General features: G+C 35.2%; 1 protein-coding gene across 10 annotated transcripts in view; it reads left to right on the top strand.

Annotated features, from left to right (window-relative positions):
- The window catches only part of NOL4 (nucleolar protein 4), a 394,743-nt gene that overhangs the window by 126,594 nt on the left and 241,841 nt on the right, over positions 1-26,308 (top strand). For all 10 annotated transcript variants that reach the window (XM_027127706.1, XM_027127705.1, XM_027127708.1 and 7 more), the window contains 3 exons: positions 2,266-2,377; positions 3,402-3,514; positions 9,691-9,823. In XM_027127706.1, the coding sequence (XP_026983507.1) occupies positions 2,266-2,377; positions 3,402-3,514; positions 9,691-9,823 (358 nt within the window). The remainder of the gene's footprint in view (positions 1-2,265; positions 2,378-3,401; positions 3,515-9,690; positions 9,824-26,308) is intronic.

Raw genomic sequence — 26,308 nt, 5'->3', positions numbered from 1 at the left:
GTGATATAATACTTACTGAAAAATCTTTTCTAAGATACAAGGTGGGACTTTATATATTTCATTCACACATGTACACATAGCATATTTATCCACTTATATTTGTGGTCAATACAAGTACCTGTTTTTCAGAGTAAAAGTGTAAAGGAAATATAATATGATTAATGATTCCAAGAAAAAATTGATTTGGAGCTAAGTAGTGCTAGGACAAATAATACAATTGAGTCAGGTCAATGATAAAGCTCTCTAGAAGGGATTTCTACATAAGTGCTTTATTAGCACTGAGAAAAGAGCAGATTGTGGAGAGCATCAGGACTGTCGAAGCAAATGCAGCATCTCTTTAACTCCACCAGTTGGCCATTTTTTTTTCAATTGAAGGTTTCTCTTTTATTTAAGGAGAGAAGAGCCTTAATAGAAATCCTCTATGAAAATCAATGGAGCATTCTTCTCAAATCCTGTTTGTTAATGAATTTACTGGTCAGCTCTATTAGTTCCCAAGGATTATAATTCCATGTGAGTTAAAATACGAAGTATCAGACTGGGCAAGAATCAGAGACTTAACTTCTGAATAATTGTAAAAAAGGTTTTCAGAGAGTCGGAAAAAATGATCTCTAATCAGATAAATGAATCAGATTAAAGTGTTAGTTCCCTCTGTAAAAATAGATGAATAGGAATCAAATTTGTGTGTGTGTGTGTGTGTGTGCCTGTGTGAAGAGACAAAGAGAGTGACCGAGAATGAATGAACATTTATATTGCATTTATGTATTTCTTTATTCAATAGCTTATATAAAATATTTTGATGAAATACTTTCAAATTGCTCTGCTTCTTTTCTCCCGCAATTCCTTGTATAGTACAAGGACGTTTGTTTTTTTTTAAACTGGACAACACCTTAATTTACAAATGATAGTTATATTAAACATCAGTTTCATATTCCAATCCCAGTAGAGTCGACTGTGGATTACCTGTGTACGAATCATCCATGGCAGATTTTTAATTGTAGACTTGTTCCTTCTCTTTGACATTCTTACGGCTTCTTTTCCCTGAGAGTCAAAGAGATAGGCTAAGCAATGTGAACTGATTTCCACATGAAAATCAGGGAAAAATATGCTTTACAATTTTGGATTTTAATATGTGAGGTTTCCTCGATGCTGTGCTCCAGCAAAAGTTAACCCCATCACCATTAATGGAATTGGCGCAGATTTGCACTCAATTATATGCAAGGTGCATATTTTCCTTCCTTCTACAAGCTTAAAATACATCAACGTTCATAACAGCTCTGCATGCACCTGAGGAATCGTCTATGGCAATTATGTCTGATTTACAACTCGTTTATTCCTTTTGCTTACCTCATATTTCATGGACCAGTGTCAGTGACAGTATGGTGGAAAACTAATGCCCTGCATCAGACTTCTTAGCGGCACCGTCAGCTTTTATTTAGAGATGTTTAACAATCTGTCAGTTTCACTTTAGAAATCTTTGCTTTCTTGAGAGAAATACCTTGGTTTTTGAAAAGGTAATATTTAAAGAATCACTGACAGGAGTATTGATTTCTAACTTGATTCTGGATCATGGTTCTGAAAAGAGAAGCTCTGTATAGGGCACTGGAAAAGCTGGCTCTGACAATCAATGTGAACTATTGTGGACATAAATTATGAAAAACTGACATAAAATAGCAACTGAAATAGGTGGCCAGAATGCATTCCAAGTGTGTCATTTTCTGTGGAAGGGATGATTCACTGCAGTAAATAGATACATGAGTTCTGTTCAGATTATTTTTTATCTTTCCTTAAAGTACTTTGAAAAGCAATAATGAAGAAATGCTTATTACTGCAAAATCCAAAGTTTACTGTTTCACCTTGGGGCTAAATTTTTAAAAATATATGTAAAATTGGATAAAATTTTAATGGTGCTAGCAATAAGTTTAATTGCCAAAACAATCGTGGACAAATTTTAATAAGGAAAATTCACGAGAGTATCTGTACACTGGGATTATTTTTCCTAAAAGAAATGCAGAAATATAAACAGTTCTCCATCCAGATGTGGTTGATTTTTTTCCTCCACATTGCATTATTAGCAATTATTAAGAGACATGCAATCAAGTTGGATAGATATTTCTTGAAATGATGCATGATATGCAGTGCATGCTTTCATTGTGCTTCCTGCCATTATGGAATAATGCGTCTTATTTGGAAATACAATGATCACTTCTGTTGAATCATGCCCAGTCAGCTTATATAATAACACCTCTATTTTGTGAATCATTTCAGATTTCAGAGAGCTATGCCTTCCTACCAAGAGAAGCGGTGACACGGTTTCTAATGAGCTGCTCAGAGTGCCAGAAAAGAATGCATTTAAACCCAGATGGAACAGATCATAAAGGTAGCCGCAGTGTCAAATAGTGAGATTTCAAGTAATTTTATTCATAATGGCAATTTATACCCCACATTTTTATAAGAATGTGGTAGACAGAAACAGTTTAACGAGTCAGATCGTCTCATGTATTCAAGCAGGAGACAGTGAATGTTGAAGATTCACTACAAAGCAACTCAGTGTCCTTTCTCAGAAGAAAAGCAGTTTTGACTGTAGCAAATAACTTTTTTCCTATAATAATATTTAATTTTCATTTATTGTGTGTATTTCATGGTATTTTAGATATTTTCAACAAGGAAATTGATGTTCCATCTGTGTTCTTTTAAATCTACCAATTTCTTATTTCTAAAAGTAATGAATAGTATGGAGTTCTTTCACCGAAAATTTTTACAGAAAAGTTATAGTTTGGCTTTGGCTTTCATTAAAAATTATTTGGATTATTTTCCTAATGTATGAGTTTCTCTCAAAGATTAATCTCAAAGATACATTTAGGCTAGCCTATTCCCTTGTGTTGGAGAATGGGTGGAACAGCAAAAAATAAAAAGTAAATTTCCTCTTGTGGTCAAGTAGTCCATGTAGAAAGCAAATTTGGGGACTTCCCTGACAGTCCAGTGGTTAAGACTCACTGCAGGGGGCACGGGTTTGATCCCTGGTCAGGGAACTAAGATCCCTCATGCCACACGGTACAACCAAAGAAAAGAAAAGTAAGTGTGCAGCAAAGGAGAAAAATACAAAAATACCAATAATTTTGTTTAATCACTCTATTAGTGTCACTCATTGTTATCCAGGATATCAAAAATCTCCCCTTGTAGTTAGAAATAACAGATTTATCCATAGTGCTAATTTGTCCCAAAACACCTTTGTTGAATCTTACCAGTTATTTATTTTTTCTACAATCCATCTCTAATGCTACCAATCTCCTAAACACTTGGTATCTAGAATCTTATTTCAATTTGAACAAATTGGATCATTCTGAAATTACAGGTAGAATACAGTATCACTTTCATTACCCATTAAAAATGTTTTATTCCAGATAATGGAAAACCTCCCACTTTGGTGACCAGCATGATTGACTACAACATGCCAATTACCATGGCCTACATGAAGCACATGAAACTGCAGCTGCTAAACTCACAGCAAGACGAGGTAAAATGGAAACATGTACACTTATATCACGAGTCAGAATGAGGTTTGATGACCATGACTGTTGTGTTAAGCAGGATGGCACTTTGAAGATGGTAATTTATTTGTTTTTAATGAAAAGAGTGTCACTAGGACTGCACAGATAGAGAAATATGCAGAAATTTCTAGTGCTCAACAGAGATACCCTATCTTACCACTTCTGCCTTAGTGCTGTGTGGGAATTTGCTCATTCCCCAGAAACATTCATTTTCCTTAGTAGCCCACCATCGAGCTAAACCTAGGTAAAGTGCTAGAAAGTTCAGGGGAGAGTATTCCAAATAAGTCTGTATCTAGGGAAGTTTTAGTACTAAGGCTATTTTACCTGGAAATCAGAAAGTTCAATTTCATAGGTATTTCAAATATAACCATTTCCCCACCATCCAAATCTTGTGTATGTTTTAAAGTTGTTTTTCAGTTAATCATTATCCTAAGTATTTGTTTGTCTACTTCTCTGCATTTTCTACAATTTGTGGTGATTCTTCTTAACTAGAGATTTTTTTGATGTTTCAAATTATTTAATTTGTATAGTAAGAGTCTAGCAATGTGCTTGTTGGTGTATATTAGATACTAAATGCATATTTGTTAAATATTCTTCCCTAAAATATTAATTAACTCACCAGTTTGGTTGAAGTATCTCAAAGGCAGGGGCTAAGTTATATATATATACCCTGTGTATATTCCACAAAACACTTATAACAGTATGGGCTTAGTAAATCCTTGTTAACTAGTTAGTAGCCATTAATTAATAAACACATTCAGAGTAACTATATTAGGGATAGTTTCTCAGGCTAATACATTCTCTCCTTTCTGAAATTTCTATAGAACAGGAAATGCGGTTAAGTATTTATTTTTAAATACAGCATTATTTGGTGAGATATATTTAAATTCTTTTTTTTACATCTTTATTGGAGTATAATTACTTTACAATGATGTGATAGTTTCTGCTTTATAACAAAGTGAATCAGTTATACATATACATATGTTTCCATATCTCTTCCCTCTTGCGTCTCCCTCCCTCCCACCCTCCCTATCCCACCCCTCCAGGCGATCACAAAGCACCGAGCTGATCTCCCTGTGCTATGCAGCTGCTTCCCACTAGCTATTTACCTTACATTTGGTAGTGTATATATGTTCATGCCTCTTTCTCGCTTTGTCACAGCTTACCCTTCCCCCTCCCCATATCCTCAAGTCCATTCTCTAGTAGGTCTGTGTCTTTATTCCTGTCTTACTCCTAGGTTCTTCATGACATTTTTTTCTTAAATTCCATATATATGTTAGCATATGGTATTTGTCTTTCTCTTTCAGACTTACTTCACTCTGTATGACAGACTCTAGGTCTATCCACCTCATTACAAATAGCTCAATGTCATTTCTTTTTATGGCTGAGTAATATTCCATTGTATATATGTGCCACATCTTCTTTATCCATTCATCCGATGATGGACACTTAGGTTGTTTCCATCTCCGGGCTATTGTAAATAGAGCTGCAATGAACATTTTGGTACATGACTCTTTTTGAATTATGGTTTTCTCAGGGTATATGCCCAGTAGTGGGATTGCTGGGTCATATCGTAGTTCTCTTTTTAGTTTTTTAAGGAACCTCCATCCTGTTCTCCATAGTGGCTGTATCAATTTACATTCCCACCAACAGTGCAAGAGGGTTCCCTTTTCTCCACACCCTCTCCAGCATTTATTGTTTCTAGATTTTTTGATGATGGCCATTCTGACTGGTGTGAGATGATATCTCATTGTAGTTTTGATTTGCATTTCCCTAATGATTAATGATGTTGAGCATTCTTTCGTGTGTTTGTTGGCAGTCTGTATATCTTCTTTGGAGAAATGTCTATTTAGGTCTTCTGCCCATTTTTGGATTGGGTTGTTTGTTTTTTTGTTATTGAGCTGCATGAGCTGCTTGTAAATTTTGGAAATTAATCCTTTGTCAGTTGCTTCATTTGCAAATATTTTCTCCCATTCTGAGGGTTGTCTTTTGGTCTTGTTTATGGTTTCCTTTGCTGTGCAAAAGCTTTGAAGTTTCATTAGGTCCCATTTGTTTATTTTTGTTTTTATTTCCATTTCTCTAGGAGGTGGGTCAAAAAAGGATCTTGCTGTGATTTATGTCATAGAGTGTTCTGCCTATGTTTTCCTCTAAGAGTTTGATAGTGTCTGGCCTTACATTTAGGTCTTTAATCCATTTTGAGCTTATTTTTGTGTATGGTATTAGGGAGTGATCTAATCTCATACTTTTACATGTACCTGTCCAGTTTTCCCAGCACCACTTATTGAAGAGGCTGTCCTTTCTCCACTGTATATTCCTGCCTCCTTTATCAAAGATTAAATTCTTTTACAATTACTTTGTTAACTTTGTTCATAAAACACAAATCAATTTTTTTTTTTTTTTTTTTTTTTTTTTGCGGTACACGGGTGTCTCACCGCTGAGGCCTCTCCCGCTGTGGAGCACAGGCTCTGGACGCGCAGGCTTAGCGGCCATGGCTCACGGGCCCAGCTGCCTCTGCGGCATGTGGGATCTTCCTGGACCAGGGCACGAACCCGTGTCCCCTGCGTTGGCAGGCGGACTCTCAACCACTGTGCCACCAGAGAAGCCCAGAAATCAAATTGTTGATTTTCCTCTTTATGTGAGCAGGTTTAATCTCAAAACTATGTTTATAAAATTGTTTTATCTCAAGATTTTATGAAAAGTACACTCTGTAAGAATATCTGTATTAGTGCAGTGGCAGTATCAGATTCCATATTATTAGATAGCTGTATATAAATGATTGAATAACTAGTAATAAAATCATTCAAAGACAGGAAAGATAATTAAGAAAATATTACTGTTTATCCATCCCTGAGAATAAAAATATTATTCCCATGAGTCATCACATAATTGAAAATCTTTTTTAGAAACTCATAAACTAGTTAGAGCTGTCAAATTATTTGTAGGAAACTCATGTAGATATTGATCTGTTTATTTCTAGGCCAAAAAGTAAGATTAACTTTGTGCCAGCAGTAGGGTCCACATATGCTAAATCCTTCTGGCTTCTAAAAAATCCTAAGTGTTTCACATAAGAGAGACAGATCCTCTTAAATTATAACTGGGTTAGGAAAATAACTCTTATCTTTACATTTCAAAAATGCTAACTTGGGTGTACACTGTCTTAAAACTATTCATATAAATGATGAGTTAGATTATTTACGAAATTTTTGAAATTGTGATTATTGAAAGAAAGGAAGGTGGTTAAGTAACATAAGTCATGTTAAAATGGAAATCAAGTAAGATATTCCTTTGTGATGAGTTAAATTTTAATAAATGTTTATTCAATTACTTCAATCAATATTTATTGAGTACCTTCTCTGTAACTGTCACTCTTATAGGTAATGGAGATAAACAGTGAATAAATTGACAAAATTCTTGCCTTTATTAAGCTTATCTTCTAGTGGTGGTGGGAGAACAGACAATAAAGGAAGTAAATAATGAAAATATTTATATAGGACAATACTAAATGCTATTCAGAGAGATAAAGAAGGCCAGGAATGGGAATCCCTTTAAAATTACAAAATACTGTATCCAAAGTAAGGTCAATTGACCTTCCTCCAAACTGTTGATGAGAGTTTAAACCATAACAGACTTTCTGGGGGAGAGTTTGGCAATAATTATTTTAAAACTTTAAAAAGTTATTTATATGCTTTGACTAAAAATTTATACTAAGGAATTTGTTGCACAAAACAATTTAAATGTTAGGATGTTTATTGTATTGCTAACAGTGATGGTTGGAAATATCCAACAGTGAGGAATGTTGAATCTGCACTATCCAACATGGTAGCCACTAGACATACAGGGATATTTAAATTTAATAAAAATTAATTCAAATTAACTAAAATTAAATTGTCAGTTCTTTAGTCACACTAGCTACATTGATTAGCCATAGTGTGCAGTTTGTATTAACCATTCTATAGAACAGAGACTGCAGCCTCAATCTTTGTGTCTAGATCTTCTTAAACATACACACACATAGCCTCACACACATAGACACACATATATATATACATATACCTCATATATCTCAGATGGTTGTGTGTGTACGTACACACACATACACATACCATGGAAACAGTATTTTACTAGATTACATCTAGTTAGCTCTTTGTAGGGTATATAATAAATGCTTTTATAAAGACTATGTTCATATAGTATCCACAGCTACTTTATAAACACATATTGATCATCTTTACCATTACATTTATTTTTGTATGTGTTCATATAATAAATATGAATCTTACATACTGTAGAATTTGTTACATATTCTATATAACAATATCAAACAGTTTTGTGCTTATTATGGATCTGACATTGTTTTAACTACTTTAGATATATTATAGCCCCTCAATCATTATGTAGCCCTATGAGATTGATACTATTATTTCTCCCATTTTATAGGTGAGGAAACTGAGGCACAGAAATGTTAGGTAATTTGCTTAAGGAGACACATCTAATAGGTGGCAGAGTATAAATCTGAATCCAGGCAGTCTGGTTCCAGAGAATGTGCTCTAAAACACTGTGATATTACAGACACTATATAGAGTGTATATAATGGATATCTATATCATCTAGCTATGTGTGTGTATATATGTACATATATGTATATGGTACACATTGATAACATGGATGTGTACACTGAATTCTGTTATTTTTCTTCTCTTTTGAACATATGTATTTAATATTTAGATGCTTTGGATTTTCTTAGAATTTAGAATTGGAGATAACATAATGTACCGAGAGGGCACGTGGCTGGGAGAAGTCTGTGTGGCTGATTGCCCAGAGGCCTCCCAGGGTGGCATTTCCTCGCTGAATTAATGAAGAGCTAGTGCTACTCAGTAGACCCAGACACAATCAGACCGTAGGTAAGGGAAGAACACCCAAATCACCTGGGCCTGACCTAGGGATCAGAATGCCCATTGTAAGTCTGCTAGAATGCTCCTGTACCTTAACTATAGCAACTTTGCTGATGCCAAGATGTCATTTATGAAGCCAGGGGAACTCTTCCTATTCAAAGAAGCTCTTTTCTTAAGTTTGGGAGACATCATAATGAATCCCAGTTCTGGTATATAATAGTATAATAAATTACTTAACAGCTCTGTGCCTCAATTTCTCAATCTGTAAAATTGGGTAAATGCTGGCACCTAACTCACAGGCTGTGATGAAGATGAAGTATGTAAGCAAATATAAATTTGCTACTGCTACTGGTAATCATTACATTAATGTTAGACTTTCAGATCAAATGTTTACAAATTGAAGTTAAACCTGGTGGTTTCAATTAAACATTTATGATATTTTACACAGGTTTCTAAGGCCTTCCTGCCTACATAAGCACAGCATTTGTCCAAAAATCAGTTCTCCAAAGCAAAAAAGAGTTTGCTTCAAGGAAATGACTATAGCAACATAGCATAGATTTGGTTTAAGTTAATATTTGACAGATTTTGATGAATTGACCGTTTGGCAAACTTGCCTTTTGGTAGTTTAGCCATTTGCTGATCTGGCTTTTGGTAAATGGATCTTGCACACTTTTACCTTGAACTTTTTGTGGTTGCAATGCCATTTATATTCCCTTGTAAAGAAAGAAAGGTTGTGCTAAGATTAACTTGTTTTCCAGCAAATGTGGACTTTGAATCTAGCCATGTAAGTTTGTCTGTTTTTAGATTCCATTTAGTTTACCAACGAAAAATTTTTAGTTCTAGATTTTTTATTACAGTGTCAGATTTTTGCTTATAATATTTTATTGTCATTTATTTAAAAAATTAAAACATGTATTTCTTTTTATGCTATGTTTTGTGATTGACTCTTTTAGGAAGTTTTTTACTAATTAAAAAAAATCCATTCTTTCACTATTCAGATAATTCCTCAACTACGTCCTTCCTAAATACATTATTTTATGTTTTACATCGTTTACATAGAACATTGAATCTTCACACGTTTTCAAATTTCTTATTTGTTATTTCAAGAATCTATTCATGTGTAACATTTTACTGAGTTCTGTAAAAGCTTTCTAACTGGCTAAACTTTAATTGACCCTATAGATAAAATGGTCATTATCTGAATGTATTATATTTTATGATACTTGATGATATTTTAAAACAATTTTCAGGATGAAAGTTCAATAGAAAGTGACGAATTTGATATGAGTGATTCAACACGGATGTCAGCTGTGAACTCTGACCTTAGCTCCAATCTTGAGGAAAGGATGCAAAGTCCCCAGGCTCTTCACGGCCAGCAGGATGGTAAGGCTTTCAAATTGAGCAAACAAACAAATAAACAAAACAAAACATTAACAAAAACCTGAATGAGAATTTGTTAAAACAACTTATTCTTGTGTTAATTTTTTATCTGTTTCCATGGAGACTATTTTTCTGTGCACTCAGGTTATATTATCCGCTTCATTATCTTTAGATTCAAGTATCAATACTTGGTTTAAAACTGCAAATACTGGTTATAAAATCCAGGTTTGCCCATGTTTTGCTGTCTGAACTTAAAATGAGTTCTATCAATGTAGTTTGGGTTTCTGTGATGTCTTCTGGCTTTGGTTTCTTGGGCCATTATTCTCCTGACTGAATTAAGAGTTTAAAAATGGTCAAAAGATTAATTTGGATGTTTTAATTTTACTAAAAGACAAAGTTTTTGCCAAAAACAATTGCTATAAAAGGACAGTTTTACCATAGGGATTTTGCTGGGTAAGAAGATTTTTGCTGCGATTTTGAGCTATTTTATTCAGCTGTAAAGGAAGGACAGATGGTGATCTTTTATTCCTGGGTCCATTGAAGATTCCTGAGTCATCCTACTCTTCTTGATAGAACAGTTAAAGTAGAGAAAACTGGACGTGTAGAGAAAGTAGACTTAGCAGTTAACACTTTAGGTCTAATATATCCAGAGATCTTTTAAAACTATCCTTGTAGATTTTTGTCTTTATAAATATAAAATTATGTATGTAAATATAAAATTATGTATGCAAGTAAATGTACCTTACTTGGGTAATTGTGGATGAAAATTCAGGGTTACAAATAGAAGGAAATTGTCCAGTTTTATTCAAAATTAGTTTATTATTCCTGTAATTAGCAAGTTTAAATGAGCTTTCTGGCTGTGTATTTTTGTGCCTACATCTGTTGAGAACAAAAAAAGATCTTTCCTTGCTTTCTCTGACACTTGCTGTTAAAAACTGGTTACAAAAGATTGCTGCATTTCTAGCTGCTGTTTGTGTTCTTATGTTGTCATATTAGAAATCCCTAATTTTAAGCATGCAAAAAGTCTTTAAAAAGGCAAGGGGGCTTTTGTTCCTACTTCAGATGCGTCTAAAAGATGTTGGTGTCCTTGTTGGCATGAGTTACGAGGAAGAAGCAGTACACTGATCTTCAGTGATTTTAAAATCATATATTATTCACTACATAATAAAATAGCTATTGCAATAGAAATGACATTTATTTGGGAAATTTTTAAGAATGTAGTTCTTCTGGTGTGGGTATAAATTACTTTTTTTCTTCTAAAATATTAGTAGGTCTTCAGATTTTAAGTTTTAATGGAAAATGTGTAGCACCAGGATGATGGAATAACTCCCTCCCTCTCTCTCTCTATATGTGTGTGTGTGTGTGTGTGTGTGTATATATATATATATATATATATATATATATATAACACTGTAACTATGTAACTATATAAAAATAATAACTATATAACTGTATATAACTAATAACTATATATATATATCACACTCTTAATATTTATCCATGTATTTTGCCTGTTTATACCATCATCTTTTTTATTCCCTAATTTTTTAGGACCATAAATAATAAGAGGATATCTCTTATGACAGAAATTCTTTGTTTTCTTGATTGATTTGTTTATGGTGGATCTTTGGCTAGGGGACAGCTGATGTGATATAAATCTATATCAATACAATGCAGTGGAATAATGTCAAATATTGCTTCCTCTTAGGAGAAAGCACTTTCTCATCATACATTGATGTATGCCTCAAGGTTAAGGACTTACCTAGTTGTTCCTTCTCCAACCTAAGCCTAAGCCTTCCCTTACATGTTCAGTGACTTCTCTTCACACTTCTCCTTGAGAAGAAAAGTCTAGGAAACACTGCTCAATCAACTTTCTGAGATTGTGGAAATGTTCTCTATTTGCACTGTCCAGTACCGATAGTCACTATGGCTATTGAGTACTTCACATCTGACCAGTACATGGAGAGACTAATTTTGATTTTATTTGACTTAATTTTAATTAATGTTGATTTCTATTTCAATAGCCACGTGTGGCGGGTGGCTACTTTATTGGACAGTGTAGTCTAGAGCATTATTTTATTTTGACTTGGCAGTTAAATTCCTTTCTCTGCAGCCTTGGATTAGATGTGTCTGAAGTCTTTGGAGAAATTGTAAGAGAAATTCATATTGTAAGAGAAATTCATTTTTTAACACCTGAAACTCCAGTTTAATATTCGTAAAATATGAACAATATAAACTTTTGAAGGTTGAATTTAAATGTTCTATTTTCATTAACACTAAGTGATTACTGTTAAGATATTATTGTAAAGAAATTGAAATAGCATATTGTGATTTTTTAGGAATCCTTCCCACTAATTATAACACAAGTAAGTATAACAATGTGTTATTGGACGCATATTTCTATAAAATAGAAAAAACTTTTTCAGTGTTCACCTCACTATGGTTATAAAAGATCTGAAATCTATTCATTACCAAGGGAAAGAAAGAATATAAAATATAGATCATTTCGGAAATATAATTATCTTATGCATATTGGGGAAAGGGAGGAAAAGAATGGAAATATCTTGCCACCAGGCTAGATAATTAGGTAAGGGTGAAGAAGACACAAACCAGAATGAGGAATTTGGTAAACAGAAAAATGTGTCAATTGATGTATAATATTCAACTTCTTTCGCTTATTTTAACTGTATAATGCTCCCCTAACTCAATGAAAATATGAAGATAGAAAATGCACAGAAACTTTGAATCTTTGCATAGGAAGCATTTTACCCTCATTTAAAAAAATTGAAATCTAATTTACATATAACATCATATTATTTTCAGATACACAACATAACAATTTGAAATTATCACCACAATAATTCTAGTTAACATCCATCACCACATATAGTTACAATTGTTTTTTCTTGTAATGAGAACTTTTAAGATCTACTCTCTAACTTTCAAATATGCAATACTCTCTTATTAACTCTATGCTGTACAATGTAGCCCTAGGACTTATTTATTTTATAACTGGAAGTTTTTACCTTTTGACCACCTCACCCATTTTTTGAGTAAAATATATTATGCTATTTAAAACTTTTTTGCAGTCTTAAAATAATGCCTTTAGTTTAAAATCATTTAAAGATTGTATAATTATTTGAGTTACTCATGAAAGCGTGAGTTCCTTTAAGCTGCGGTGGAATATAAGGGGCTTACTGTGAAAGAGGCTCTGCTCTATAGTGGCTGGGGTCGATGGAATTCCAAAAAGCGCTCCTGGTTCAAAAAGCTTAAAGGTGCTCTGTACTCGAATGTTCATCAGTTTGTAAGTGTTCTTGTTCTGCCATCCATTTCGATGGATTATAAGTAGGAATACTGTCACTTAAGACTTCTGTCTTCCAATCTCAGATCCTAGAAATTTGTGGAAACATGGATTAGCTCAAAATAGTATTCTTTTTTCTTAATCAATTATTTATTCTGAATTTGTACAGTCTAAAAACAGCTGATTTATTTTTTGTTGTTGTCTTAGGTTGTTTATTAAAAGATGTCTGGCAAAAGTGTCAGATTTAGAAACAAAGATACAGTGCAAAATAAATATTCAACTTCTTATAGAGAAATACTTTTCTAAGAACCATTTTAATTGCTTTTCTGAGTTAATAGCATACTGTATACTGTTGATATTTTTTATAAGGGAATATATGTGCTTTTTTAAATATCTATATATTTTAAATTTATTTTATTTATTTTTGGCTGTGTTGGGTCTTCGTTGCTGTGTGCGGGCTTTCTCTAGTTGCAGCGAGCGAGGGCTACCCTTCGTTGCGGTGCATGGGCTTCTCATTGCGGTGGCTTCTCTTGTTGTGGAACACGGGCTCTAGGTGCATGGGCTTCAGTAGTTGTGGCACGTGGGCTCAGTAGTTGTGGCTCACGGGCTCTAAAGTGCAGGCTCAGTAGTTGTGGCACACAAGTTTAGCTGCTTCGCGGCATGTGGGATCTTCCTGGACCAGGGCTCGGATCCGTGTCCCCTGCATTGGCAGGTGGATTCTTAACCACTGCGCCACCAGGGAAGCCCCTATGTGTACTTTCTGAAACTCAAAAAATATTATTAGGTTATTACCAGCAAACGATTTCTGTATTTTTAAGTCACAACAAATTGTATTTTCCCTTTTGCCAATTTTTTTAAGATTATAGGAACACAAAAGGAAGTCGAAACCTTCAACTCTTTGCACATCAGCTGAATCAGCTTTAAAAGTAAGGGACTGCAATAGAAAAAAAAAGTATACATTTCTCTTTGGCTCTCATTTTGTTTTGTTTTGGTTGTGACATTACAGGATATATATCCCTTAGGAGAATGTGTTGAATTTGCCTTGTCTCTCGACTCAATGAAGTTATGTAGATATATTTTTTAACATAATTTTGTTTTGCAATATTTGGTATTTCACTAATGTATCAAACAATGACTTGTTTGTACATTGAAAATTAACAATGTTCCATGTGCCAAGCAAAGCATTGTAATGTCTAGAAACAACAAAAATGGAGAAAGACTTGAGAGTTAAGACTTCTCTTAAAGCATTCATCAACATTTACTTGAATTTCTACCCATGATGGACTTGTAAATAATGTATTTAAGGCAACTTTTTCATTCAAAGATGTATTTGATAATTCTAATATCATTTAGAAATGCATAGCTCATTTGCCAGAATTTGAAAATCTCCCTCTTTCTGTATAATGTTTGTATTCTAGAAATGTTTTGATATGCTTCAATTGGTTAGGCCATTTTTGATAAACAGGAAGAAATGAATTGGAATATATTGGCTAATGTGCATACAAATATTAGAATACTGTGTGTGTATATATAATCATATATATATATATATGTCTTACAATAATGCTTAATTATAATAGACTTAGAAGAACTTTAGGTCTTACTTCACTGCTAAGAGCAGGTAAATTTTTTACATAAATATCAGTTTAGTGAAAATTAAGTAATAATTCATATAAGCTATTAATATATTATAGGTAATTAAATACAGCCATGCCTCATTTTATTGCTCTTCAGTTTATTATGCTTTGCAGATTTTTTTTTTTTTTTTTTTTACAAATTGAAGGTTTGTGGCAACCATGTGTTGAGCAAGTCTATCAGTGCCAATTTTCCAATAGCATTTGCTCACTTTGTGTCTCTGTCACATTTTGGTAATTCTTGTAATATTTCAAACCTTTTTATTATTATTATATTTGTTATAGTGATATGCAGTCAGTGATCTTTGATGCAAAAGCTCAGTGATCAATGATATTACTATTGCAAAAAGATTGACTAATCATAGGCTCAGATGACAGTTAACATTTTTTAGCAATGAAGTATTTTTAAGTTAAGGTATGTACATTGTTTTTTGAGATGTAATGCTATTGCATACTTAATTGACTGCAGTATCGTGTAAACATAACTTTTATATGCACTGGGAAACCAAAAATTTTATATGACTTGCTTTATTACAATATTCATTTTTACTGTGGTGGTCTAGAACCGAACCTGCATTATCTCCGAGTAGTAGGTAAATATTTTGAATTCTAATGTCCAAACATGAACATGATGTATTAGGTTGAACCATATGAACTTGCCATATTGACTGAACCTAATAGTTTAAGCTCTAGAATAACTTAAAATAAAATAGAACATGAAAATTATGAAAGCAAAATGTTTCTGAAATTGGAATATATTTCAAAATATATTGTTTCAGAGCAGTGATGCATACACATGTACAGCAAATATTGTGTATCTTGACTAGTACACTTTTAAGATGACCATAGTCTTGTTTTGAGTGTAAACATGGAAGGGAGTAAATTTAAAAATAGCAATTTAGTTGGGAGGTAAATAACTGGGTAAAGTGATATTGTAGTGGCCATTGCACTTTTTTTTCTGTCCTTGTTTAGATTATCTGCTGAGCTGACAGCATAGACTCCTACCTGGGGAACTTATTTTAAAAATACAGATCTAGGGGACCCACCTCAGATGGGATGACTAAGGTGTGGGGAAAAGGGTGGTGCTGATGTTCCAGACTATACTTTTGAAGATGCTCCTCACATTTCTACCTGGCAGTTTTGGAATGTGAAGATGACAACAGATTTGAGTCAGGTGGGTGTAGTTCAGATGCTCAAATGCTGTTTTGGGTCAGTGGTACCTTCTGAGTCACTTTCTGAGTGAGGATTGTGCAAGTTTCTATGCGTTTCAGTTAACATTGTTTTCTTCATTATGAAAGTTGCTGCATACTGCATTTTTTATTACTTTTGAAAACATCCTTCTACTAGTCTATTATGTTTTATAGTCTGTTTGCAGTCTGATCTATCTGAATATTGTACACCTTGGACTTAAGAAAACACACACACACAATACTTTTTTACTTCTCTGTGTACGTGTTAATACAATTTTAGTAAAAATATGTTTGTGACTAAAACTGCGTCTAATTTAGCTGAATAGAATAGTTTCTGGTAATTATTAAAGTATACAAACCAGCAATAAAACAACTACTATTCGCCATTTAATTTAGTTGGAAAATCTAATAAAACATGTTTTTAATAAAAATGATGTAAAACAGTATACATAATAGAAAATTAAATTTAGTAATTAATTTTTAATGATGGTGAGTTTTAAGTAGAAAAGCTATTAAAATTTGTTCAGACTGAACACCAAATTCCCTACTGAGGTTGTGTTGCTTGTGTAAGTCATTTTCTTTGTTCTACAACTTTATTTTCTTTTAACTGTTTCTAATTGTTTAGGAAACTTTGCATAAAGCAAAAATGGTCAAAAGAGTGTTGATTTATTTTCTTTTTACGTAAGTGTAATAAAGTTTTTGACTTCCAAATTTCAGTTTATTCTTAACACTGCTACTGTTCTCAATTTTTAAGCTGAATACACTTATGGACTTAAAATACATGAAAATGTTACAGTGCTGCTGTTTTTTCTTAGAACAAGTTGTTCTAATGCCTGATTAAAAAGTAATTCTCATGGTAAATTTATTGAATTAATTATTCTGGGTTGAGGTAGTTAAGCTGATGAAGCTTTTAGAGAGCTTTCTCTTCATTGCAGTTGCTCTACAAGTAATTATATTATAATTTGCAGAAATATAAAGTATTATTATAAGCTAAATAAAGAAAATTGGTAATTAATTATAAAGAATGTTACTATGAATTAGAGGAAATTTTGTTTGCTAGATTTTTTTGTAATATTATGTATGCCTGTGTTTGCGTGTGTGTGTGTGTGTGTGTGTGTGTGTGTGTGTGTGTATGTGTGTCTTGGTGTTTGTATATTTAATCATTTGAAATTGCTTTTAAGTAGTAATTCTCTATTTCCAAAAGCAGAAGAAGAAATAGCAACTTGACTTACATATAAAGCATAAGTATGGAAAAAAGATGCTGAATTATGCATTTATTTAGTATACTTTTGTGGGGAATGTTATTTTCTTCTTGCATTTAGCATCATATTATTTGGAAGTTTACTTTTCTCTTAGGTTAAAATTCTGCTTTTTGATTCTTGTATTACGTAAGTGATTTTTCATATAAGTGAGTGCTTGATAGAAATTTAGCTTATTGATTTCAGTCTGAAGTTTGCACACCCCAGAGACCAATCCAATCTTAGCTAGGTCCTGGATCTCTGGAAAATCAGGGGAAACTGACTTGGTTCCAGGCTTGCCTTGGAGAGTCTAATCTGATCATTAAAGGATGTCGAATTAATTTGGAATTTTACTTCTGGGTTTTAGTTCTTTGTTTTCAAGCATTGCTCTTGTGGTTTGTCATTTTCTTCATGGTAGTGATTGTTGGTTCATGAATGTGTTGACCTAAAACAAATAGATTGCCAGACAAATAGATTGCCAGATATTTTTCCAGGAAAGATGGGTTTATTCCTGATTAGCAGAGAATTGCAATTTGGGGTCTGCAATCATGGTGAGACATACAAAGTAGCAATAAGTCCCCTAGTGGCAAGGGAGGGAGAATGTTTTTATAGAGGGGAAAACGAAGTTGGGAGGGTTATAATAAACAAAGAGTCCATGGCTTTTCATTGGCTGAGTCCTTCCAAGGAAAGAAGTGAGGTATTTCTTCTTCCATTTGGGTTCTGTTGTCATTGCAGGGCATGAGAGTTCCCCCTTTTGTTCTCCCAAATCTATTTAATTGAGGTTTCTATTTTTTTTTCATGTCCCCCTTTTGAACAAGTTCTTTCTCTGAACGCATCGCTGATCAAGAATAAAGTTTTCTAGTTTTAGCGCTTTTTGTCCCTCAGTTCCAAGAAGGACCTTTCCTAGGAGTAATGTTTCATGTCAGAAGGAAAATGCACAGTTTAGAAAACTATTGAGGTCACATTTGAATAATGAGGAATGGTAGTAGGGGGAACTCTCAGGCACATTTTATCTAAGGTCCATATGTTATCAAGATCATAGACATCAGATATCATCTGAAGTGTTATGTCACCATCAAAGGTTTGGTCCAGATATCTTCCAACAGACCTGGTCCTGATATCTTAGGAAAGTTATTCTATCAAATGTCACCTGCTTCAATTCCAGGAAATCTTTACTTTCATGTCACCAGATGATGTGTAGGTCCATTCAGGGTTCAGTGCTTTCTGTAGGTGTGTCATTTGAATCTAAGAATCTATTTCTGGGAATTTGGTGAGACAGGAGTTAGTTAGAAGTACCTGATAGGGACATCTCTCTCGAATTTGAGGAGTTCTTCAGGAGGTGTTTTTTTCCAGTAGATGAAATCTCCAGGTTACAAGGTGCAATGCATAAGGTCTTCACCTCCTGATAGCACACTGTGAAAAGGTTGCTCCAGAGGAGTTTCCTGTAGATCATCTCGAGGAGTCAGGAGGTGATTCATCAGTGCTAAGCAGTTGTGAGGGACTTCATCAGTGACAGAGGGGAGGCAAGTAGTAGGGTTAAGGTTGCTACAATGTAAAAGAGTTATGTGAAGAGCAGTTAATAAAAGGACTTCATAGGAGGTGAGATGGCTGAATGAGAAAGGATGAGTGTGATGAGAATTCAGGAGCGGTACAGAAATAGTACAAAAATGCGTGAAGTACAGAAATGGTGAAAAGAAGTCCCACAACAATTTTCTTAATGGTCTTAACCAAATGAACAGTGGTGGTAATGGCTCTAAGACAAGGGGAGTAGCCCTGTGTGGCAGGGCCCAGTTGCTGATTGAAATACCCTATTGGGTGGATGGTGGTCTCTATGTTTTGGGGCAAGTGCTCCAAGGGCATTTCCTTCCTTTTCATGTACAAAACGAACAAAGGTCATCTGATAATAGGTTCATCAAACTCTCCTTTAACGGCTGTGCCATTCAGTTACTCCCATAGAATTGGGTCAGGGTTGTTGTTCTTTAGTAAAACATGGAGGTTTGGCCATAAGAGAGACATTTGGAATCCAATTTCAGCAATAACTAACTGGCCGGAGAAAGCCTTGCAGCTGGCACTGAGCTTTGGGTTTAGGGAAGTTTAGGACAACCTGAAGCCTGTCTGCATCTAGGTGTAGCCCTTGTTCTGATATCAGATGCTATATTGAACCTGGATTTGGAAAAAATGCAATTGTTTTGGCAACTTATGTCCCCTTAAGGCTAAAAGCTTTAGCACATGGATGTAGTCTTCCTGTGAGGAGGCTTGAGAATGAGAGCAAAGAAGCGAATCGTACACATTTTGCAACAAAATAGAACCTCTAGAGAACTTTATATCATCCAGATCAGCCTTCAGGATTTGCAAGAAATAAGAAGGACTCTCAGTAAAACCCTGAGGCATTACTGCCCAGGTGAATTGTTTTTCTTCCCAAGTGAAGGCAAAAAGGTATTGACCAGCTTCATCAATACTTGAATACTAAACAATGCACTGTATAAATCAGTTACAGTAAAGAATTTACTTCTTGTAGGAATGAATAGGTATTAGTAACCTATGAGGATTAGGAACAACAGAGTGTAGAGGGTTAACAGTATCGTTTATTGCTTAGAGGTCCTAGATACACCTTCACCCTCAGCCCTTAGGTTTTCGCACCAGTAGAATAGTAACACCAGGGGCTACTACAAGAGATAATGAGGCCTTAAGCCTTGAAATCTTCTATTATAGGTTTTATGCCTTGAAGGGCTGCTTTACTTATAGGGTATGGATTGATTCTGGGAAGAGGTTTTGAGGGATCTATTTGAATTTTGATGGGAGGTGTGCTGTGAATTTTGCCAGTATCATTTGGAGATTTTTCCCATAAGGAGTATGGTAGCTAATTCAATGGGAACAAAGAGTGTTTCCAGAATCAGCTCTGGAAACAAATGAAATACGCCCAAGTGGTATTTAATTCACCTGGTTGGTTACTTGATGACTACTGTGAAATTCTAGAATGATTTACCCCTTTTGGGAGAAAAAAAATCCCAGCATGATACTTCCCTAAGAATTCCCAGCCTAATCAATGTATAGGGACTGAGGAACTAAAGGGGAAAAAAAGGATGTATATTTCTCAAAGGGCCTAAACAAAAGGGAGTAGGTTCAGAGACAGCTTCATTAGAGATCCCCACTAGAACTGTTCCAGTATTCTGAGACAGGGGCTGCTTTATAGCAGTGTGTTTGAGTACGAAGAATGTGGCTCCAGTGTCAGTTAGGATTGGAAGAAATTCATCTTGAATCTGGAAAAATCTTTCTCCAAGCCAATTAAGAGGGAGGATTGGGAAGATCCCTATAGTTCTTTGGAGGCTTGTCATTGAGAGACAGCAGGACGTTAGAAAAACTGGTTAGAAAGCACCTAAAGTGCCTAAGTTTATAACAGTCTCTTTTCTAATGTCCTGGCTCTTTGAAATGATAGCAGAAACTAAGAGGGTTTTGGTTTCGCTTAGGAGTCTTCATTTACTGGATGTGAAGATTAAGAATTTTGGTGGTGTTCCTTTTAGGTGACTTATCTAGGGTGTGAGAGAGCTGCTTTGCTAGATTAACTGAATCCGGAGTGGACATAGCTTCCCATTCCATCCTGTCCTTTTTACTAGCAGGGAAAGGTCCTGGTTCAGCCCTTTAATAAGCATAGAGTTAAAAGCTACCCGGAAGGAACCAACATCTGAAAGAAGACCAGAATTTTCTTTAAAAATAATCTGACGTCAATTGTGAAGTCATGAACAGGTTCATCGGATTTTTGTTTGCAGGCCTGAATCTTGTTCCAATCAAGCTTTGGAAAAGCCCTGCGAATTGCCTGATGAAGTTGCCTAACAATTGTTCAAGCCTGATCCTATATAAGTTAGCAGGCTGGTCTCCCTATTTTAATTCCAGAGACCTTTCAGGATTTTCCCAATTAGTGGTTTTCATCCAGTGCTGGGCCTGGCCTTTACCAACAGGCTTACAATCTACTGATACAAATCTGAGAACCCAGGTTGGTAAGTTTAAATGACTGTATTAAATTCCTCAGCAAGTCCGTGAAGATCTTTGGTTACTGTAGGAAAATTTTGGGCTATGGCTCGCCGTTAAGCTTTAGTCCAGGGAATATAAGAAAGGAAGGGTTTAGCCTCTGGATCCTCAGAGGGTTTAATTCTAAAGGGGCAAATCCTGGTAAGTGTAGAGAAAAAGGGAGAGGAAAGAGCTTCAGAAAGAGGGGGAAGTTAGGAGAGAGAATTGGTATGGGGGAATTGAGGGCATAGAGGAAGCATAGTTGTAGTAGGAGGGAAGGAGGAAGATGGTGCTCGAGGTGGAGTCTGACCATGAGCAACTGAGGGAGAGAGGCAAGATGGCACCGGCCGCCGAACCTGAGACAAACAATTGAAGGAAGGAGAGCCTGAGGCTTTGGGAGCCATTTTTCTTTCTTTAATCATTTGCTTGCCTCAGTTAATCTTAAAACCTTAATTTTCAGAGAGGCAATTTTAGACCCCTCATAATGTTAGAAAGCCTGAAAGTACCAATCAAGATAAGTATTCCACTCCGTTCTGGAAATTTTTGAGTTATGTAGTCCAATTCCATTTTCAGGATATTAAGTTTGGTAATTTCCAAAGTTCTCCATAATGGCCTTCGATACTCTAAATTGTCTTTGGTCAAGTTAGTCCATTTAATTATAGATGTACATGTGGAAAGACCGTGGTTTTTAAGCATAAATTTGGCCATAGTCTGGTGGGGGCACCCTCAAAATATTTAGATAACTGAGATCCCATTTCTTAGAGGTTTTTTTCTAGAATAAAAGAACACTTTTCAAACAGCTTAAGTAACCTACAGCTTAAACACCTCAATTCAGACAGCTTCCAACTTAAACAGTTTCCAAACTGAATAGCCTTTAAGGCCTAACACCAGCTAGTCTAAGGAAACAGCACTGTCCTGGAGGAACCAAAGGCTTTCCAGCCAGTTGCCGGAGAACAGCCTCTATTCCAAAAGAATGGGCCAGCAGGATGGCTGAACTTTCACAGGTTTAGTGAAGCAGCTCCTGTTCCCAAAGGAATGGGCAGATGGCTTCTCAGCCAGCTTTGGTTGAAACAGTCTGATCTCAAAATCAGACCGTAGCACTGAGTGAGTACTCACATACAGAACAAGGCCTTAACCAGATAGACAAAAACCATAAAATAGATCTCAGATACAGACTGGAGAGCTTCAAACACAAAGAGGTTGTGAACTCAGATCTAGGAGAAAGATATACCTTCAAACTTCAAGGTTGGCAAGAAAGCAGTGAGCAACAATGGGCTCAATTATGGATACCACACTCATTTGCCCACCAGCCCAGGAGCCTTCAGGGGTCTTCTCTGGTCTCTGTACGGCCACCAAGACGTCGACGTGAAACAAATAGACTGCCAGAAATTTCTCCAGCAAAGATGGGTTTATTCAGGAAGAGCAGAGAATTATACAATTATAATTTAGGATCTTTAGCCATGAGGAACCTCACACAAGTCCCCACATGCAAGGGAAGGAGTACTCTTTTACAGAAGGGAAAAGGGAATTTGGAGGACTATAGTCAACAAAGAGTCATGGGTTTTTGTTGGCTGAGTTCGTGCCAGTAAAGAAGAGGTATCTTTCTTCTTCCCATTGGGTGCTGCTATCATTGCAGGGTATGAGAGCTCCCCTTTCTGGTCACCCAACTCTATTTAATTGAGGTTTCTGCTTATTAATTTTTTTACACATGGATCCAGTGGTCAATGTTTCAGTGTCCCTGGGAGAGGCCAAAATTCTACTGGAATCAAGTAGAAGATGCTAGACCCATTAGTCCTTGAATATTGATTTTTGGTTTTGAATATTGATTTTTATCTGTCTGATAATGCATAAATAAGGTCAAGAATTCACATGACAGTGGAAAGATGTTAGAAAGTACATATCCTTTGTTAATTTATTCAAATAAAATTTGAACCTATAAATCCACGAATCTTTACCATATTATAGAATCAGAACCACTTGAATTTTCCCAATTTGAAAGTCTTGAGCAACGAACTTTTTTTTCTAATTTTTTTTTATTTCCTTTTACTATCGCTTGGCTAGCCTTTATAAGCTCTTACTGTAAAGCCAACACCATGCTGTGTTTCTTTACAAATTTCTTGTTGCTAATGTGGGTCAGCTAGCTATATTTTTTTATAAAAGTTTTAGCCTTTAGGCAAAAATAATCTCAGTGTTGAGTAGGGCTTTGAAGCTGCTGTTGCAAGAGAGTTGTATAGAGAGATAAAGCAGTTATAAAATGGCTAAATTGACCATAAAAAAATCTTTATTTACTAGGTTTACAAAGATCATAATTAGATGGTGGGTTGATAGAAGGAAATAACAGTTGGAGGGTATTAAAGAAAGTAGTTGAAAGGATATTTCATTTTATTCATTATAAATTTATGGTATAACGGTTTTCTTATCAGTCTCATTTTATTTGATGGGGAGCGCCTTGGGGGGCAGGAAACAGAGTGTATCTTGTGCATCCTAGCTTACTGCCTTGGAGGCCAGCACAGTGTTTGACATATAGTAGAATGTAGTTTTTGAATTGAAATGGTGTTTTGAGATTTTTTCTTCGTTTGCTTACTTCTGTAGTGAAAATGTACTCAACTCTTAGACTGAGTCTTTCTTGCCAAATATTGGACAGGAAGTTAGTTGATTTCCTTGCACATGAATGAGTAGTCACCTGTCTTTTTTTACTCCTTTCTTTGGAGTTCCTGATGCCTGTGCTGTCTGCCTTGTCTACCTCCTAAATCCTGTCAGGAGCAATGGAACAATAAAGTAACTTTGAGATCTGGAACTGAATTCATTCACAAGGCAACTCTTAATTTTGAAGCAACTCTTAATTTTAAATCTTGACACCTGATTTCTTGGCCCAGCTCTGCCAGTAACTAATTTTGCAGCCTTATTTAAGAACTGTTAACATATTTGGGCAACCATTTCTACATCTGAACGTGAGAAGCTTAGATAAACCCTCTGTAAGATTCATTCTAGCCCCAGAACACTCTGAGTGTTCACCCTTTTAGGATTCTCTTTTTCATCTATAACATTTTCTGTTGTCTTCATCCTGACAAAACATTTTCCTTTAAAAAATAAACAGGGCTCCATTGTTTCCTATGTGTCTCTAAACTGGTTTAAGTGTTTTGTCATGCTAGAGAAAAGGGATTAAAGAATGATGGAGACACCCCCATCCTTCTCCCAGCAGCCTTTCCCATCTTTAAAGAGCCATTTTAATTCCAAGATACACATATGATGAGTACTTAGAAAACCAGGGTGATTGCTGAAGGAGCAGACTTCCCACTCTCCCCGTTTTTTCCTCTTTCCTTGACTGCAGGAGTCACCCAGAATCATTCTCTGTCTTCCTTTTACTGCCAGTCTTCTGTGCCTTTGGTAAGAAACTGTGTTCAACACAAAGACTCATGGGTATTATATGCTAAAATGTGAAATTAGCATTCCCTTCTTTTCCCCTTCTTTATGAACATCATTTATAAGAACGCTTATTCCTATTCCTTCCCAAATGTATGTGTGTACGTAAACATGTGCATATATATGTATGTGTGTACATAGAGATGGAGAAAAGGAGGGAGGGAGGGGGAGAGAGAAAGAATGAGAGTTTTAGTGCTTTCAGCAATAATGATTGTTTTCCTTCAAGTGTTTTTCATAAAATTTGTCCTGAGGTCCTGAGGTACTGGAGGGTCTTGGGATTTCCTTCAATAGCAACATCATTCAAGCTTTGACAACTTCAAATGTCTGTATACATTTCAGAAATTTTGAGTGTTTTGACAATCAAATATCATCAATCAGCCTGTCTTTCAGTATGCAGATTTATTTCACTAATATATCCACTAACATCTTATTATTGCTACGGTATAACAGCGTCTTGGAGAATAGATTCTAGCATCATAAAAATAAAAAATACAGCTCATAACTACTTAGCTCTGTCTTTATTCAAATCTGTGATAAGGCAATCAGGAAAATCAGATTAGCATTATAGGTATGGGGGTGTTTAGTACCCTGAACCCTGGGGTCAGTGTTCTAAATTGGTGTCAGTGAGGACATGCTTACTCTCTTAATGCATGTCCACAGCATCAGTGGTTTATCTATCTAAAATGTCATGTGCATAATTCTATTTTAGAGTTGATGAAAAAGATCCAAATTCTCCTCTGGATCCAACCATCTAAAAATCAGATTATTGTTTGACATATTTCCAAATGAAAGTGAAGATAGATGATGAGGAGAAATAAAATGTCTTCACTGCTTAGCATATGCCAGGCACTGTCCCAAGAATTAACTTTGTGGGTTTCCACAACAATCCTATGAAGTAGGGGCTTGTTATTTTGATGGCATAGATGAAGAAACTGAGGCTAAGTAACTGTCATTACCCAACTGTTAAGTGGTAGAATCAGGATTGGAACACAGGCATTCTGGATCTGGAGCCTACATTTTTAAAGATGAGTTTCCAAGTTGCCCCAAGCCCAGGTCTGTATTCATTGTATTTATTACATTCTGTAACTATGCTTATTTACACGCATTATTTTATGCCATGCATGCTCAACCATCCCATCAAGTTCTTATCTCCTGGACAGAGCATTAATATTCTGACTAATATTTCACTATTAGCTGTGCTTTATAATCTGTCTGTAATAGCTACTTGTAGATGTGTCCCCATACTTCCCTATTTTCATGCAGGTATCTTTGTTTCTGCATTGTTAAGAAGAAATTAAGATATTATTTCTAGCCATTGAAATATGTTGGTTTCACTTAGCTTTCTAAAACAGAAGTAGCAAACTTAAATTCTGTTTATTTCAATAATATCTCTTGCCAATAATTGCCCTGTGTTTAAAATTCATATTTCCTTTTATCTGTTAAATATGTAATTGACTTTTGAAAATTTCTTTCATTTCCCCCGTTCTTTCCTTGTATGGAAAGGGCAATGAGAATTTGTGATTCACCTCCTCTACTGCATTCCTTATTTAGAATCTTCTCATTTTATTTTACTGTGCTTTATTCTAAATAAGACGACCAAGGTTTGGCCGAAGGGGAAAAAAAATATACCATTTGTCACTCATGACCATCCACTCATGCCCATAATGACTTATTTTATCTTATAAGCTTTTTGGGGT

Source organism: Aethalodelphis obliquidens, unplaced genomic scaffold (genome assembly GCF_003676395.1).
Source record: "Aethalodelphis obliquidens isolate GAN/ISIS:26980383/991018 unplaced genomic scaffold, ASM367639v1 scaffold32, whole genome shotgun sequence".
Classification (NCBI taxonomy): Eukaryota; Metazoa; Chordata; class Mammalia; order Artiodactyla; family Delphinidae; genus Aethalodelphis; species Aethalodelphis obliquidens.
This window is presented reverse-complemented; position numbering and strand designations above follow the sequence as displayed.